This window comes from Uloborus diversus, chromosome 9 (assembly GCF_026930045.1).
Source record: "Uloborus diversus isolate 005 chromosome 9, Udiv.v.3.1, whole genome shotgun sequence".
In the NCBI taxonomy this organism is placed as follows: Eukaryota; Metazoa; Arthropoda; class Arachnida; order Araneae; family Uloboridae; genus Uloborus; species Uloborus diversus.
In genome coordinates, this window is record NC_072739.1 from 48,514,528 (window position 1) to 48,534,528 (window position 20,001).

Genomic DNA, 20,001 nt, shown 5'->3' on the forward strand with positions numbered 1-20,001 from the left:
TTTTAGTTTAACTTGTTTTACGAAAAAATATCGATGTATGTGTGCGGAAATCATATCTACATTACTTTGAAAACTTGAGATGCATTTGAATAAAAGTTTTGTTCAACAATGGTGTGAATCAGCAATGAATTTCCAATTGAAGGCTCACCTAAATTTTGGCATGAAATTAGTTAAAAACAATTATATTTCATGTTCTAATTACCTTGGAACATAGGAACAAATTTTGTTACAGAAAAATTAAAGGTTTTTGTAGATATTTTTAAATAATTCTTGCGAACATTTTTTAATTTATTTTTTTAAATTTTTCCTTTTTCACATTGTTGGATTTATGCTAAAATATTGATTAAAATTGGAAGAAACTAACAATTAAAAGATTTAATTTGATTATAGAATATTGCATTGTCATCGGGTCTGAGGTCATGTGCCATATTTCAAAAGAATCCGATTGCAAGAAGTGGGCGAAATTTGAGCTGCAAGATTCCGTTACAAGATACATACAGGTGAAGCTAATAAAAGAGTGTTAAAAAAATTAAAAGGTGTGTATCCGTATCCGTGAATCTAGACACTAATGATCGGGATCCGCAGATCTACATTTTTAGCACATCACTAGTCAGAAGCAACAAATCAACACATACTACATAATACAAAGTAAATATTTTTTTAATCAAGGACTTTGCATTTAGTTGTAGAATTTCAGTACTAGTTCATTTATATTTTATGATAAAATTATATCCTACTTACCATTCCAGGTGGATTCTTGAGGATGAAAGTTGTTAACTTATGAGTTGAATCCAGTTGTCCACTATAGCCACAAGCAATGCACTTGGTGTTAATTACACCTTTCTTTGCAAGAACAGTCTAAAAATAAATTACAATTTTTCAATCTAAGCAATTAGTTACAGCCATGAAAGATAAATCATGAAAATTTATAATTACCAGAACGGTTTCAGGATTGTCACAAGAAGGACACAAAACAAAACGCTTAATGAAACCATCTAAAAGATCTTGAAGCTTAGCAGCTTCATGAGAGCCGTTTACGATATAACGCTCATTTTTTAAGTCAAACTGAGTCTGTGCTCCAAGTTCACATCCAAAGTATTTTGTAGGATCTAGGAGGGAAAATAAAATTAAGGCTTTCAAATATAATCAGATTAAAATTTACAACAATTGAAAAAAAAAATCAAATTTCTGAGTCCCAAGGGTACACAGAAAGTCAACACCCAAATTATTTCATTTAAGACTTTTCGTTATTGTTTTCACAGTAACATACCAATGTGTGCATACAAATGGAGGGGGAGAAACATAGTTAACCCTTCTATTTAAGGCCCACGAACAAATTTGGATCACATTAACTTTTCCCCTCCAACTCATTGCAAGTGCAATTCAGAATTAATGTAAATGATTAGAATATCATTGCATATTGGAATAATCTTAGACAATTAGAACTGTACATAAAAAGAGCAACTTATTCAAATAATGGATGGGTTATAATCAATTTCCTGTATTTTGAAAAGCTGCTACGCAAGTTGTGGTGGGGGAGCCAATATTGGTCAATAGTGGCATTTATGTCATTTGCAGTGGTTCCGCAGCAGGGCGAGCGTGGTAATGCAGGCAAGTGTTTGTAATTGTGATTTTGAATCCTGCTCAGCAAGTATTTTGCATTCAATTCCAACATGGCCAAAATGATACTTTTAAGCTAGAAAAAGAATTCATGTTAAGAAGACCCTTCTTGCATTCTATCATATAATTACACAGTAGCAATAAGTCTAAATGAACAATTTAAAAGCGGTTTTTTGTTTTTAATACAATGTACGATAGTAGCGGCTTTAAAATTTACTATCCAAACAATAGCATTCCCATCAAAACAGAGTGCAAAGTGCACACTGAGTAGTAATCACAGAACACCATTTGGAATCTACTCCTTCACACTACAGCATTGCAACCATAGATCTTTAAAAGGGATAGATAGGCCTTTCTCCTACAACGCAGCGTATTTCGCCCGGAGGAAGTGGGGTCATCATGATTCTGCCGAGAATCACGTGATCAAGGGACATTGTGTCTCCCTCTTCTCGGGCAGCAGTGATTTAACAATGCGAAGCGTCGTTAAAAGTCTAGGATTATCTGAAGATTTTCATTATACTTATAGGAGAAATCTCTATATGTGTGAATCTGAAATTTTTTAGCGAAAGAGGGTTTCATGAATGCGATGCTGGTGCCAATTTTATTAAAAAATAAAGACATAGTGGACTTTCTGAGTAACAGAAATCTTTCTTTCTGCTAAAGGCAAAAAAAGTTCCCTGCAGAGTCGAAATTAAGAATATTTTAAGCAATTTATTGTAGATGCGGAACATTACATTAAATCACTAAAAACAAGTGATGGAAAATTAATTATAGTATGTCCTCGAAAAACTGGATTTTTAAGTTTCCTAATTTCTATGAAAAGTGTGCTGGGAACATATGAAAAGTATGTAGGTGCCCGAATTCCAGTTCTAAACTGCATAATGACTTATAAGCTTACTCAGGATCACCTAGAAACTTTTTTCAGTGCGATCAGGTTGTGAGGGGGGATTCAACAATAATCGTCGGACAATTTCGAAGTGCGAAAAAAAGATTATTCATTCATACGGAAATTTAAGGAGTTCAGTTCTTTAAATTGCGCTGATTTTAACAACCTTCAAATGCTAAGATTAAGTTTGAAGCGTAGCAAAAATGATTTGAAAGAAAGCCTTTTTTTCCCCCGATTCCTTTGACAACGATTTGGAAAATTCAGAAATCATCTCGGTTAACATGACGCAGTTAGTGATGTTTCTGACTACGCTGGATTTTTTGTCCGGCAAATGCACTCTGTTGTGAACTGCGACAACTGCAACGCAGTCTTAACTACAATAAACTAAAAAATAGGCATAATAAAATTTAAGAATTTTGAGACACATTCAAGTATGATAACTTATTGCAACCATTGAAATATGTACATTTGTGAAGAACAACTGAGCGAGAATGTGAAAAAGTTTTGGGAGTAAAACACAAAAATATAATGTTACTCATGAAGCCACAAGAGTTATGAGAAAAATTTCTAATTCCGTTTTTCTAAGTGTAAATAAGCATATGTTGGAAACAGAAGCAGCAGATTTTCTCGTTAACAAGTTTATAAAATTAGTCGTTACTAAATATTGAAGCGTTGGAATGTATCGCGCAGTCAATTCAAACAATGAAAATAATTCACAAAGACCAACAAGTAGGAAAGTGACAAAATTAATATTGTTGAAGGACAATAATCACTAGTTTTCTTCACCCTCGAGTTTAAATTGTCAAAATTGTGTTGACGAAAAAAAAAAGAAAAGAAAAATTGGGGAGGGGGCGGAAGTCATGTAGTTTATAATTGCAAATGAATTTATTTACTGAGTACTTTAAAAAAAGAAAAAAACACTGAATTTGCTTAAAAATCAGGATCAAACCAAAGTTATTTGTTTGGCTAATAGTGTGTTGGTGCGAAACGCATGCGAATCTTAGAATATTATTTAATTGAGTTAATTGACATTCGATACTATTTACATTTGTATTTCTAATTGGTTTATGCTTTTAGATAGGGTTTTATGTTAAATCGTTGCATTGGCTTCAAAAGTTGTAGGAAAAGGCACGCATTGAACCATTTATCTGTATTTGAAAAATTTGATTGAAATAAAAGGAATTTTATAAGGTCAATTTTTGCTTAAGATTTTTGAAGACGTCTATTTCTACTCAGTATTTAAAGCACTTGAAAAAAAGTTAAAATAGCTTGTGCGCCTGCTTCAAAAGTTATGATTGGGAAAATATCTAATGGACCATTCCATGAAAAAGCTGTCATTTTGTCCCACATTTCATTAAAATGTAATAACTTAAAAAGTAACAAAGGACATTTTTTGCAAAAGTACAACAAATACATTTGCGATTTCTTAATGAAAACAAAATTGTTACCTCTTTTAATTATTACTTTTAGTGAAAAATATGTGTTACGTGAGGGACAGAGTGTTCCCCTTTTCTTTAATAATGGGTTAAATGCTTTAATTTAACCCATGCTTAAAGGGGAGTTTAACCCATGCTTAAAGCATTTAACCCATGGGTTAAATGCTTTAATTTCCTTTAATTGTGCAAATGATCGCGGCGCAAAGTGATTCTCTTCGATAGGAGAAACAATTTCTTGTGAGAGGTGTCCCTTGATCACGTGATGTCCAACGGGGGATGTTGAAGCGCGCTCTGAGGAGAGAAGTGGGGAGAAGGCACATCTATTCTATTTTAAGATCTATGATTGCAACTATCGTATATACTCGCGTATAAGTCGAGAAATTTTGTCCAAAAAATGAGATCAAAGGAAGGGGAGTAGACTTATACGCGGGTCAAATTTTCAGAAAATTTTTTTCCGATCAACGAGAGCTGGGAAGCTACGAGAAATGCCGATGTGCGGTTACAGGTAGTTGCTGGTAAGTTGATAGTGTGAAAAAGTAAATTTATTAAAAAATAATAACTAAAAAAGCCTAAATAATACACATAAATAAAGATAATTTTATTCTTCTTTATTAAGGATCAAATCAGCAATTAACAAATATCGTGAAACGTATGAAAATATTTATCGTCAACAGTCACGCCATTCAGACTGAGAGTGCGTTCGACGAGCACGACCGGGAGCGACCGGTTAGTTAATCACGTGACAGCTAATGATCACGTGCTCAAATCAACCAATCAACTGCTTAGAATGGTAACTGCTGCGGTAACCGGTTGATCATAGAACACTGCGGTTAGTAACTGGTTACTTACCGGTTGACCGGTGAGGTTCGTCGAACGCATCCTCTGATATCATTTGATGATTCTGCAGCCGCCGATGTATACGATGACGCAGTGATGACGGAAGCGGGACTTTAATGAACTTTTTTTTTTGCGTCCGACTCGGAATCCGAGTTTGAAGGCTTTCAGAAATGTTTTCCTATTTAATTCGTATTTTATTTGTAAATAAACGTGTTCATTATTTTGAAATTTCTTTGAAAATAATTCGCGATGTTTTTGGAAAGTATGGGGGTCGACTTATACGTGGGTTTTAGATTTTTTCTCTGAAAAAGGGGGGGTCGATTTATACGCGAAATCGACCTATACGCGAGTACATACGGTACTGCAAATGGACCAAATACTGCTATTGATACTGTCTGTGCCACCATTTCCCATGACAACTCACACAGTGCCTTCAACTAATTATGAGAGGTTAATATGCACAGTAGAGATGAGTTTGGGCTCATTTTTAAGAGTCCGGGCCCGCCCGAGCCTGAAAATTTGTAACCGAGCCCGTAGGAAACTTTCTTGTATCAAAAACTGAGCCTTCTACAATCTGACATGATCTGTCAATGGAAAAGGTTACGTCAAATGTTTTTCATTAACCGAAATTTGTAAATTTTCTTAAAATACTCCACTTCAAATGCATTACTGTATGACATATTGCAATAATCACAAAGAAACAGGATAAATAAGTTAATTTTTTTTTGGGAGGGGGAGGGGTAAATTTGACATTGATTGAACTGATTTAAATGTTCTTTTCATTTTCTCACAGTAGGAAAATGTTTATTTGCTTTGAATTTGTATGGAGATTGAATATCTGTGCTTGAGCCCGAAACCTATTTTCGGTTCTAGAGCTCACTTCGGGCTCGGGCTGAGCCCGTCTCATCTCTAATGCACAGGAGACAGGGTGTACATTAAGATGGTTCAAAAATACATGTAAAAAAAGGGTCCTCTTAGATAACAGAACACCCCTTAATATTTTTAGACTGTGATAGTAATCTACTGGAAGAATTTCAGCTTCCTATTTCAACAAAGAGGGTGCTCAACCCCCTCCCAAACTTTATTATGGGGAGGTGGGTTAAAAAAATAGATTGAACTAAAAAAACAATGCTAAATATTATATTCATTGCAATAAAATAATTATTTGCAAAAATACTACTAGTAATAAAATTAGAGCACAATACTATTAGTAATAAAGAGATTTAAGGATGCTCTTAATATTTTTCAATTTAACCCGTAACAGGGGAGATGAAAAAGTACGATGTAACAGGGAACGTGAAGTCCCAGAGACCTCTCTATTTGCAATTTTTTAAAAAAATGTGTAATTATTATATATTCCTCTAATTTCCCACAGATGTTCTTTGAAATTTTATTAGCAAGGGGAAAAAATATTTTCGAATTTTTAATCAAAATAGACCTTTTCCGAAGAAATGTTGCTAGTCTTAGATTCTTTGAGAAAATCATCTATACTGTAGTAAATAACTATCTACTCTTAATAAAAATGAATCTTATTTATTAAGGATTTCATTTTAGTTAAATATATACAGAACATTTTAGGACCAGAAAATTGATTATATGTTACGGGAAATTTTTGACAGCCCTTAAACTATTAGTATTTTACGTCTTATTTCAAGGAATAATTCGGTCTTCACCGCCCCTGGAACATCATTGCATAACCTTTGTGAACATTTCAAACAAATCTCAACCTCATCTAGAATTTGGATCGCTTCCGCATAAGTGGATAAGATAAATGAACCTCGGGGCTCTAACGTTTAAAGCCTGTCTACTACAGCCGAAAATTGTAACACTGAAGAGGAGATGCGGTCTCACAGACCGCTTCTAAAAGAATGCAATGAAATTTGAACCAGATGCACTTGCTTAAAGATACTGATAGCAAGTGGGGTGCTCAAGGTCGCAAAACAAAAAGCTATTGGGAAAAACCATTCAATTGGACTGAAAATTAAATAGGTGTGATCGTATGAACTTTTGAGCGGTTTATGAGAATGCACCTCCTCTGTTAAGACAACAAATTTATTGAAAATATTTGTTAAATGCCTTAAATGAACTAAGTTGTGTTTTTTTCCTGATACATGCAATAGGATGCATTCTGAACAGATACTATTTGTTAAATGAACGCCAGAAAAAAAAAATTAAATTCAAGATTATTTTTTCAACACAAAAATATATAACACCAATATTAAAGCAAGAATAATAACTTGAAAAAACAATGCTACAAAACACAATTCTACTGACACTTTTCATTTTTAACTGGTATAAAACTGTAAAGCAAAATGTTTCTTACAAGTTGGAGGTCTGTTCAAAGCTTTAGCTATTTCAACCATATTTACCACTACAGTTTTGATGCCATTGCCCTTTCCTTCAACCTGTACAAAGCGGAAAAAAAAAAGGCTTACGCAAATTTAAAATATTCAGGTACTTAGTAATTAACAGCAAACACAAATTAAAAGCAAAAAAAAACATTAAGATACATGAATATGAAAAGACAAAAGGTTTCTTCACTCTTATAGAGAATATTAATGTTACATAACTCATTATGCAGTGAAAATTTCAATGCATTTTTGTTACTATTAAGATGTGCTCCAATAGACCTGAAAAAATCGACATGCTAAGAAAGAAGTACAAACAAAAAGTGAAGACTGAAAAAATGGGAATCGGCCATCTTCTTCCCACCTTTCTTTTTATAAAGAACCTTTACAAGGTAAAAATTTCTTTTCCATACAGATTTTTCAATCTATAAGGGTGATTGTTGGTATAAGTGCCAATTTGACCATGTTAAGTTAAAATAATAAATTAACCAACGTTTTGAAGCACAAAAATTGTAAATTTACAATTTTGTGCTTTAAAACATTGGTTAATTGATTATTTTAATTTTTAACACAAAGGTATTTTTGTTATCATGTAAGTTAATTTTATAAGTTATTTACAAAATAAAATTAATAGGATAATTTAACAAAGTAGTAATGATTTTTTTTTTCTTCTAAATTTAGGAGCAAAGTCAAGGTGAACATTTAACTTCATTTTAAGGGAGTTTTTTTTTTGGACATTTGGGGAGAAAATGTTTAAGTATATTTTAAGAAATAAAATTTTAAAACACAAGATACAGTAAAACCCCTCCTAATGGACACCCCTCAAAGGCGGACACCCCTCTTATGCGGACATTTTTAATTCCCAGTTCCAACAGAAATAACATTATTATACCCCTGTCCTGTGGACACCTCTCTATTGCGGACAAAAAAATAGTGTTCGCATTAGAGGGATTTTACTGTAGTTTTATCAAGAAAAGTGATGCATTCAAACTTTTAAACTGATCTTTGAACAACAAAAATTAACACTATCGGCTAATAAAGAAATAATTGTCAAACTTCGACAATACAAGCATTAGTTGGGTAACTTTGGTTTCTACTTCGATGTTTGTAGTAGTGCTTCTTAGTTACTTATTATTCAGTACAATATAGTTAATAATATTTCACTTTATTACCCTAATTGCTAATAGCAAGGTTATGTCATTAATAGGTTCATAGAAGTATTTTTGCGATTTCTGGGGGAGGGGAGGTGGATGAAAATCCGATATAACGAACACTCAGATGTAGTGATTTTAAGTAAATCTGTTAATTTCCAAAAGTAAATTGCTTCATTAATTATTAAAATAGAGAATAAACTTGGTCGTATGCATTAAAATAACTGAATTGTCCACAATATTAAAATATTTACATGATGACAAAAGATTAAAATCTTGAACATGAGAAGCAACTTTCTGTGTCATAAGTGTCATGTGTTGCTATCTTTACCAAAAAAAAAAAATACCATTAAGTATTGGAATAAAACATAAAATAAGATTATCTTTGAAAGCGTTTAACTTCCCAACTATTCAAAATATTAAAATATTTACAAGATGCAAAAAACGATGGAAATCTAACTTTGGAAGCTATTTCAGATTCTCCTTCCAATTTTTCTACCAATGTGCAGTTTTTGCTTTGAGATGCGTAGTTAAATGCGTGGTAGTTAGCAGCCCTGTATTTAGTATTTTGATTTCAAACGGAAGATATCACTAAATACTGTCAGCTTTCATTCATATACATAAAAAAAGCTGTTTTAATAGATGATTTTTTTTTAATTCAATGAGGCAATGTATTACTTTAAATTTGCACAGAAAAATCTGTAGTAGAAACGTACCAAGAACTCGGTAACTACTCTATACACTGCCAAGTTTTGATCAGGTACTCTGCCAATACCGAGTAGTTGTAAAAAATTGAATATTGTTCAAGGCATATTTTTCAATTAATAAAAAGTGCAAGCATTATACTATGATCATTTACAATTCAAATTTACTAGTCAAATTCAAGTTTGAGAATAATGAAGTTTGTTATGCTTCAATGGAGTAAATCTTATATTTTAATGACCTGAAGTTAATGAAACCTTTATATTATTAAATGGATTTTTGCCACAAACAAAATTATTTATAAGAAGCATAAAAATACCTTTTCTTAAAAAAAAAGTGTTAAAAGAACAAATGTGAAGGAACACTGCAGACAAGTATTTTGGCATAACATGGAATGCTTTTTTCAATGCACAAAATGTGAGCTTATGGATTTAAAGACATCTGACAAAAGTCGGATTTTTTATCCATTAGCTCACATTTTATGCACTGAAAAAAATGTTCCTTATAATGCAGAAATACGTGACTTCAGTGCTCCTACACATTTGTGCTTTTAATGTTGTTTCATTTGCTTTCAAAAATTTAAGTTTGGCAGACTAGAAGTATAGATTGATACAATTTGTTTTAATTCCAACTTGATATTAATCCTACCTTTTATATATTCGTTTATTTTTAATTTAAAACATAACTTATTTGTAAAATTATTGACACAAACAAAATCTTTTAAATAATGTGTAAATTTCAGATGGAATTTTGTTTTAAAAACTTATTTGGACGTGAAGGTCTATACTACTATTCCAACCAGTACAAAATTCATCATATATGTGTCGGTGGTTCTTCTTAAAACATAATTGGAACTCGGTACTCGGTTGAGTAGTGAAAAACCAAGTACTCAGCCAAAGTGCTACTCAGAACGTGTCTAGTTTGTAGGATCGCAGAGGGATATTTTTTTCTCTGCAGGGAGAAATTAACGGCAGAACTACACTAAATATGTAGAAAATAAATATTTGAATCTGAACTTGATTTCAACTACTACATTCTGACAGCGCTGAAAGTACTATTGCTTCAGAATTTTCAAACTCTGAGTACTTTGAACAAGAAAACTCATTTTCCGATCCTGTATCAAGTAGTTCATTGATTTCTACACTCCTGGCTAAACAAAAATCAGTAATAATCCTAGCTCACATCATACACCAGAATATTTGGAATTTTAATTCCCTGAAAACAAAACCAATTTCAAGAAGATCTGCATTTCAGCTCACTGTAGCAAAACACTATAAATATTTCAAAAAGTGTTATAAACTTACCTTGGCAAGAAGCTTTGGCATCTTATAGCGGTAAAATTGGTCTGAAAGACTACGGTTGACATTGATATTACTCATGATTAAGAGAAAAATTAAGTGGAGGGATCAAAGAGCTGCTGTAGATATGGGTGAAGAAGGAATTGCAAGAAACTGGCCTGCCACGTTCCCTGCCTGCTGTTGGAAACAAGATTGACGGGAGATGAGGCTGAGGAGACGAAAAGTCACGATCTGAAGGGCCGTAATTTTTGATGGTTACAAAGCACCCTAGGAGGATAAGAAGAACTATTATTTAGAAACAAAGAAACTAAATTTGTAAACTAAATTATACAAATACATAACTATATCAATAACATGAAGCAGTGAAAATGTTGAAATTTAAATATATTTTCATTTTAATATGATCGTATAAAGATTGTGCTCAAAATGGAGGTCTGGGGAGATTTTTTTTAAAAATATAATAGGTCCACCGTGCCTGATGCAGGTCCAAACATGTAATGTGAATGCAAATATTTTTTTTACAGAAGAAAAACAAATAAAAAACAATAATGGTTTAACCATTTATAAAAATCATTCCCTAGTGAAAATCTACTACTGAATGATGATATTACAAATTTGAATACTTTGTGTTTTCAAATTTACTGGCTGTAAGAAATAGAAAGACTTTTCAATAGGAAGATTTTTACACTAAGAAGGAAAAATACAGATAGCATAAATTTAAATTTCAAGCACTTTTTGTTTCGTAAGAAAATCTAGCTACTGAACTTAATTTTAATTCATAAAAAATCAATTTCTATTTTTCCCCCAATTTCTCAAAAAAAAAAAAAGATTCTTCTGATGGCATCGAAATTCCTTGAAATTTTACATCTCTAGCCATAACATAGTGTCTATTAAATTCTTAACATACACATTAGTGTTAATAAATTGTTGGAAATTAACATTGCAACAATATGCTTATTCAATAAAATCATTATGCATTACAATTAGAGAAGAAACAAAGCTTTGGCCTGGCCAAATAAGGTTGCTTTGGCCTGATCGGTGATTCAGCCTGGAAAAATTTATGTTATGAACCTTCTTTTACAGATATTATATAAGTTAGTCATTTGAATTAAAAATTGTACCTCGTCATAAATCATAAAGAAAATGTATATTTAATTTTTTTTTAATTTTTTGCATTGATATTGAACCCTTAGAACCAGAATTCATTCAATTCATAAAATTTTTACTAACAAAATATTCTATTGAAAGCTACATTACATTATAATAAAATTATAAACTATTAATATAAACTCAAGTTTTAAAAGATGCTATATAAATATACTGCATTAAACATTCTTCAAATATTTCTTGCTTTGAAACTCATAATAGTGATTTATATATACAAGGGCAGATATGCGACCCATTGGGTATCTTCAAGTAATTAGTTTAAAATTATATTTAATTTAATAATTGCTAAAAGATTTAAGCTTTTTTAAGATGTACTGATCTGTCAACATATTTTAACTTATCTTGTATTCACTTTCCAAGATAATACAAATACAAAAGTGACAACCAGCAACAGGCTCTGGGCCCAGCTAGACTGGTCCTAGTCAATTTACAATCCCCAGTGATCATTGGCCTTCTTAAAACTATCTACAGTAATTTCCGGAAGAAACGCCGCATCGCCGGAAGCGCCGCACCCCGCAAAAATCGCTTCGAAAAAAAAAGAAATGCTCAGAAGCGCCGCATCATCGTAAACGCCGCATACTAAAAATTGAATTTTCAATGGACTTACCTTTATACAAGCAAAAAAACAGCATAAATGATCAAGTAAATAAAATGCAGGGATTGAAAGAATTAAATTATATTTAGAAAAACAGAAAACACAATACAAGCAAATATATACATTTTGATGAAAATAACATTTTAACAAATTTTGATACGTGAACAAAATATATTACGGCAAAAATTCCAACTTAAAATCCATCAAAATCAGATTCTTCAGTGTCTGAAGTAAACAATTTTAACATGTCCTCATCAACGCAAGTGATGCGAGGTTCTGGCTCATCAAGATCATCAACCTCGTCGTTCTCAACGAAGTCGTTTTCATAGGAACAAATGCCGGATTGTTTGAATCCTGACACTATTGTTTTTTTTGTTACACAGTTCCACGCAGTTGACACCCATTTAGCGACTTCTTCGTACGTGGCTCGGCGTATTTTCCCTCCTTTGGTGAAGGAATGCAGACCCTCAGTCATCCATTCCTCCCACTGTCGTCTCATTTCCGCCTTGAACGCCTTGTTTACGGATAAGTCCAACGGCTGTAAAACTTTTGTCATGCCGCCAGGAATTACGGCCAATGTGGCCGATAGAGCTTTGCACTTTAGTTTCACACTATCTAGCAGGTGGGAACGCATACTGTCCATCACAAGAAGTCCTTTGGGCTGGAAAAAGGCTCCTTTCCGGCGCCGCCAAACAGTCTCTAGCCACTCCATCATCACCGCCTCGTTCATCCATCCTTTCTCGTTCGCGGAGATGATTACGTCACTCGGGAAATTCCCTTTCGGAAGCGTTTTTCTTTTGAAGATCAGCAGAGGATTTAGCTTCGTTCCGTCCGCGGCGCAAGCCAACACGCAGGTGAACGATGTTTTCTCATGGCCGGTCGTGGTGATGGATACACTTTTCACGCCGGTCTGGTCCACGGTTCGGTTTGCCGGGCAGTCAAAGGTGAGCGGTGTTTCATCCATGTTGATGATTTGGGAATGGTTGAACTTCCCAGCCGCGATTGCTTCCTTAACAAAGTCCAGGAAGGCAGTTTTTTTTTCTTCCCAGTCCTTAGGCAACTGTTGGCTTATAGTCGTTTTGCAACGAACCGAGATTTTGTGACGGGCCATGAAGCGATAACACCAGCATGGCCCGCCTTTGAAGTCGTCAAAGCTCATCAACTGAGCCATTTTCTTGGCTTGCAGCCGAATTTTAATGGTGGACACTGGCACGCCTTTTTCCCGCTGTTCCTTTATCCACGCTGCAAGTTGGGTCTCAAGCTGGGGCCATTTCACCGTGCCACTTCGTCTAGCATGCTTCGTCTTACGCATGTTTTCCAAATTGTCCTTTTCGGAACGCCAGCGACGAACACATCTTTCGTCGACTTCGAATTCTCTTCCAGCCGCCCGATTACCAATTTCTGTAGCTCTATTTATCACTGTCAATTTGAAGCCGGCAGTGTAGCTGCGATTTCGCTTAGGAGCCATCGTTAAGAAAAAAAATCGAACGAACGAGAGCAAAGAAAGATCGAAGATTTAGCGCAACAAGTAACGAGAAAGAACGAATGCAAATGACGTCGCGCGCTTTCTCCTAGCACGCCACCGCCGAAACAGGTGTGGATGAATCCATTTCGTTGAACAGGTGGGGTGTGGACAGGTCTATTTCACGGAATGAGTTGGAGGAGAACATTAAAAGTGGAGAGTGGAGGAAACCTTTTCCCTTCGCACGGAGGAAATCTTTTTTTTTTTTCCCCTCCCGTGCTTGCTTGTTCGGACTCGCGGCTCGAAAAATTTGTTTTCGCTCGTAAAGGCCGCATCGCTACAAGCGCCGCAGCTGAATAAAATTTTACTTTTAAACACGTATGCGCCGCGGCGTTTCTTCCGGAAATTACTGTACTCCCTTGCTCATTACCACCTCTTCCGGTAAACTGTTCCAAGGTTCCACTACCCTGCTATAATAATTTTTCCTAATATCTATGTTAGCCTGGGATTTAAATAGCTTAAAACAATGACCCCTTGTCCTGTTTTCAGTGCTAAACTTCAGCCCCGTAACATCTTTCATTTTAATAAATTTAAACAACTGAATCATGTCCTCTCGGTTTCTTCTTTGCTCAAGACTGTACATTTTGAGCCTTCTAAGCCTGGTATCATAGTCTAAGTGAGAAAGTCCATTTATTAGCCTTGTAGCTCACCTTTGAACCCTTTCCAATACATTAATGTCTTTAAGATAAGGAGACCAAAACTGAACAGCATACTCCAAATGAGGTCTTACCAAACTTCTATATAAGGGCAGAAGAACTTCTTTAGATTTGTTTGAAATAGATCTATTGATAAACCCAAGCATCTTATTGGCCTTGTTACTCGCAATGCTGCACTGTTGGCTAAACTTTAAATCCTGACTTATTAAGACCCCCAGATCAGTAACTTTGTCTGCCTGACTAATGACTGTACCTTGCAAATAATAACTTGTACACTTATTTCTATGCCCTAAATGTAGCACTTGACATTTCCCCAACATTAACAGCCATACCTCATTTATCAGCCCACTCTGTAATATGATCTAGATCCTCTTGCAGCTGTTTTGCTTGTTCTTCATTATCTACAGTCCCCCATTAACTTTGACATCATCAGCAAAACAATATATGTTCCCAGAAATATTTTTGTGAATATCGTTCATAAAAACAATGAACAAAACAGGCCCTAACACTGATCCTTGAGGAACCCCACTTAAAACCTCACTCCAATTAGTGTAATTTCCCCTTACAACTACCCTTTGTTTCCTTCCGGTCAGCCAGTTTTTTACCCAAATGAAAGTTTTCCCTCCTATTCCTATATCAGCTAATTTGCTAAGTAGAGCAACATGCGGTACCTTATCGAAAGCTTTTTGAAAATCAATGTAAACAACATCTACAGGCTTCTTATTGTCCAAAGCCATGGTAACTTCGTCATAGAAATGTAATAAATTAGTTGCACAAGATTTGCCTTTCCTCAAACCGTACTGAAAACTAGTCAATAGATTATTAGTCTCTAGAAAATTTACTATCTTAATTTTTATCAATGTTTCAAAATTTTTGCAAACCACCGAAGTTAGACTCACAGGTCTATAATTTCCCGCACTCCCTTTAGACCCTTTCTTGAAGAGCGGTGTAATGTTAGCCAGCTTCCAGTCCTCTGGCACGGTCCCCGAGTTATAAGAAGCATTAAAAATATTTACGATTACATCTGCTAATTCCTCCGCACATTCAACTAAAATTTTTGGATAAATATTATCAGGTCCCGGAGCCTTAGTCTCTAAATTTTTTTCAAATGAAGTAAAACGTCATCCCTGGAAAATACAAAGTCTTCAAGCTGTACTATAGCTTGTGTCTTGTTGGTGTCAACTGTTGAGATACAGTTATCGTTAAAAACACTCGAAAAAAGTTAAGAACATTAGCAATATCACTATCGTCCTGAATTAAAATTCCGTGCTCATCAACCAGTGGCCCGATATGACTATTTCGAACTTTCCCAGAATTAGCGTATGCAAAAAACCTCTTGGGATTCCTGTTTATGTTATCTGCCAGTCTTTGCTCCAACTCTCTTTTCTGAATCCGTACCAAATACTTAAATTTACGCCTTGCCTTACAATATTGGAGCCTATCTGCACTGTGACCAGTTTCTCTAAACCTATGAAAAGCAGCTTGCTTGTAATTTAGAGCGTCTTTAGTTTCCCTGGAGAACCACATTGGCCAAATTTTAGTGTTGACACCCTTTCTCCTAAAAGGAACCTGATCCCCAACCGTTTTCACTAGCTTTTCCTTAAACTCTGCCCACTGAAGATTCACATCGCTATTGTCCAATCCAGAAGAAAAAACTGCTTTCAAACTCTGCCGAAGTGCCACAAAGTCAGTATTTCTGAAATTGGGCACAAACCTAAAATTCTTCACTTTGTGCGTATCAAATTTAATCCCAAACCTAACCTTCCATATCACAGAAAACTTAGACCCAAAATCACGTCCTGTCGAGTACCCTGAGTTACAATTTGATCTAAAAAACAGTCACCAATTACTTTCAAAAATTCTTCTCTGCTATTACTATGTTAAAAATTATTCCAATCAATTCCTGGAAAATTAAAATCTCCCATTATAATGACTGACCCCTTGCTTGAAATGTCACTAATAATACTAATCATCTGTTCATCTTGACCCTGGCTTAAGTTGGGTGGCGTATAAATGTTCCCTAAACGTAGTTTATTTCCCTTATTGCTCATCAACTCCAGCCAAATCATATCAATCTCATTAGGTGTATCATTGATTACCAATTCATTGCAAATTAAAGTGTCTCTGACATAAAACCCCACCACCTCTTTTACCTACTCTATCTTGTCTAAACAAATTATACCCAGCAATAGATAATAAATCATCATCACTTTTGGTAGCCCATGTCTCAGTAACTCCAATAATATCCAACCTCTCATATCAATCAAGCATCATCGTTATCATAGGTTAATATTGACAGGGGTCTGTCCAGGATTTTTTACAGGGTCCGTTTTTTGTGGAAAATCGAATAATTTTGTGAAAAATGAATTAATTTTGTGAAAAATAAAAAAACTTCGCAAAAAAAAAAAAAAAAAAAAAAATCGTTAAAAATTTTTTTTTTTTTTCTTTTTGTTAAAACGAATTTTTAGAATTTAGAGATGGCACAAACTGCATCAATTAAACCTAAAGCTGAGTGTTTTCCTCTTCTACGTCGAGAAAATCATTCTGGATTTTTTTTCTGATATTTGGCGGGGGGGGGGGGGGGGGGGGCATCGCTCTTTCAAGTATCAATATTTATCTACCATTCTACATTATGTTAAATTATACTAGGTATATTTCTGTACAGTACTTAAAATAATTGTAAATAAAATAAAAATTGTAGTTGTAATAAAATTCAGAATAGGGTTCAGCATTCAACATTTTGACCCAAGACACTCTTAAAAAGCACAGAATTTCGTTTAAAACTTTTTATTTTAACAAAAATAAAAAGATATTTCAATTGTTTACCTCTTAACAAAGCGTAATAATCAAAAATTTGAAAAATCGGATTCCCATAGCGGATGCAAAGAGATCGCAATTCTTAAAGTGAAGGCATCAAAAGTATAAAAAGGGCTTGTAAAAGAAATATTTTTGATAAAATTATTTTCAAATTGCATTTTAGAGTCCTATGATAAACATATCATTAATATCTGTGGACACAGTTGACCCAAAAAATAAAATAAAATAAACCATCTATTCAGCATTTTAATTTTTGACTCATAACAGAAAATGGAATTTTGCTTTAGAAACTTGAAATGAGAGTTCTAACAAAAATTAAGAGACTTTTCATTTATTTGAATCCTAATAAAGCTAAGTTAGCTTGAAAAAAGAACAAAATATGATTCTCATATCGGATGTTAAAAGATTTCATTTTTCAAAATGTAGACATCTAAAGAAAAAAAAGGTAATTAAAAGAGTTTATTTAAAGTTAATCATCCTTGTTAGCATCAAAAAATCAAAACCCATATAATTTTCTCCCAAAATAGCAATTAAACATCGCACCGCATCCTAATCCTAAAACGCAAATATTGACAAGCTGGCAAAATGATGAGAATATTTTGAAATCAAGTCATTATACAGGTTCAACGCCAGAAGCTAAGTGGTGATAATTTTGAAGTTGGTAACCCTATCTGAAGCGATCCTATTTTTTCCTCACCCTTACTATCCCTTTGCAGTTCTAAGTTCATTTCGCAGATATATATTATTATTGTTTATTAAATCATGAGGGGAGAAAAGTGCTTACCAATGCCTTTTTAGAAAAGTTAACAACAACACCGCTGCTAATTAGCTGTGATAAAACAAACAACCATTATATTTATTTGGCAGTAGCAATTATTTATCGCTTGCAGGAGCATCCCAAGAGTGCCGTTTTTTTTTTTTTTTTCAAAATTAGCCGATTTTGTATAAGCTGATCCCTCTAATTTGACTTTAAAAAAAGGTTCCAAAAATTATCGGTTTATACACAGAAATATGCGATATTTTGCTTTCAGATTTGCTCTTTCAATAAACAATTTGTGACAGATCCGATCTTGTTTATCAGAATTTTGTGAAGGGTCCGTTTTGTTTGATCGGGATTTTGTGAAAGGTCCGTTTTGTTTGATCGGAATTTTGTGAAAGGTCCGTTTTGGTTGATCGGATTTTTGTGAAGGGTCCGTTAACGGACCCAAATATCTTCTGGCCAGACCCCTGATTGATTATCTCATATCATAATCAATAATAACCTAGGATTTTAACAATGTAAAGTAGGATTGTAATATAAATACTTGTCAATCCAAAAATTAAAACTACATATAATTTTTTTTTTTTTTTTTGTGCTAATCAAAATATGAGGAAATCAGCAGCAGCACACCCACCCTAGATCTACATTTTAAATATATTTTCTCTGAATAATTAAAATCCCAAAATGTATTCTAGATTAGTTCATTAACTTAAAATTTTATTAAATATTCTCTTATTGCATAATTCTATGATTTAATATTTGATCATATCAGTTGGTTATTAATAAACATTAACTTAATTGTTAAGCATGCCATAGACATTCCAAATATAATGCGTTATATTACTTAAAAAGTTAAGATTTAGTTTTCCATCATTCAATGCATATGAAAGCAAACTTATTTTCAGAAGAAGCAAAATTGTATCCTCAAATGTAGTATCCGATTCAACTCTTCCAAGTAATCAGAAACCAACTGTTGTAACTGATGAAAGTCGAATCATTTCCCTTACCTTACTGCTTGCCAATTGATGTCCCACTGCTTTCGGCAATGCATAAACCTTTGTAAGCCTATTATCGTCGGACTAGATGACACAAGTGACTCTTCCTGATAGTGAGCTGGATTTCCACGTCCTAAATGTTCTGAAACAAAATTCAATTTTAATGTGCTATTAATAGAAACAATATACTTTCTTTCAACTTAGAATTCCAGTTCTCATTACATTAAGATTCATCTTTTACAGAAACACAAATACAGAAATGATAGCATTGGTATAATATGGGTCATAGTTTACTAAATCATCAAAATACAGATCAATCGTAAGGTGACCAGAACCAAAGCCCAAATGATTATTTTCAACACAATCAGAATGTAGAGTTCAATGAAAGCTTAATGTATGATGTCGTCGCCATTGAACTGCTGTTAAAAATTCTTGGACTCCTTTTGTTAAATATTTAAAAAAAATTTTTTTTTGGTTGTCCACGTAAGGTTTTGTGCAGTACATACGATTAGTTTATTAAAGATTAAAAAATAAAATATTATATTTCTTTTATCAAGGTTAATGTTTAAATATTTTATTAGTAAAAATATAAGTTAAACTTAATCTTATCTTCTTTTTGCTCATTTCTCGAGCCATAATGGAATGAAAAACATTCAAACTTTTTTTTCTTAAAATTTACATTTTTTAACAGACTGGTTTTTTCCTCAGCACCCTACAAGTGATTTTAAAACTCTGCCACAACATATTAAATGCTACTTTTAATATTGAAGCAAATTTTTAGTATTTATAAATTTTATAATTAAAATTGTTTACATTTTTTATTTTTCCCGATTCCATTAGGATTTAAAATATTTAATTTTGATAAAAATAGTTGAATAAAGAAGTTTCTCTTTCATTCAACTTTTCTCCTGTACCGGAGGATTAATATCGGAGGAAAGTAATCAAGGACATTTAAAGCTACTAATATATCTTTAGTTCTACAAGAAAACCACCTTTACATTACAAAGGGGTCTGTCCAGGATTTTTCACAAGGTCCGCTTTTTGTGAAAAATGAATTAATTTAGTGAAAAATCAAATAATTTCGCAAAAAAAAAAATTTTTTTTGTTAAAATGAAACTTTAGAATTTAGAGGGCACAAACTGCATAATATAAACTTTAAGTTGAGTGTTTTCCTCTTGTATGTTGAGAATATTATTCCGGGGTGTTTTTCT

The 20,001-nt window shown here is 33.5% G+C and overlaps 1 protein-coding gene across 2 annotated transcripts in view; it reads right to left on the reverse strand.

Moving 5' to 3' along the window:
- LOC129229395 (eukaryotic translation initiation factor 5-like) overlaps positions 1-20,001 on the reverse strand; it is a 48,555-nt gene that overhangs the window by 18,774 nt on the left and 9,780 nt on the right. The window contains exons 3-7 of one of the 2 annotated variants that reach the window (XM_054863693.1): positions 18,803-18,932; positions 10,285-10,545; positions 7,103-7,184; positions 937-1,109; positions 742-858 (exon numbers count right to left, since the gene is read on the reverse strand). In XM_054863693.1, coding sequence (XP_054719668.1) covers positions 742-858; positions 937-1,109; positions 7,103-7,184; positions 10,285-10,359 — 447 coding nt within the window. In that variant the 5' untranslated portion in view covers positions 10,360-10,545; positions 18,803-18,932. The remainder of the gene's footprint in view (positions 1-741; positions 859-936; positions 1,110-7,102; positions 7,185-10,284; positions 10,546-18,802; positions 18,933-20,001) is intronic. The other variant, XM_054863694.1, reaches the window with a different exon arrangement.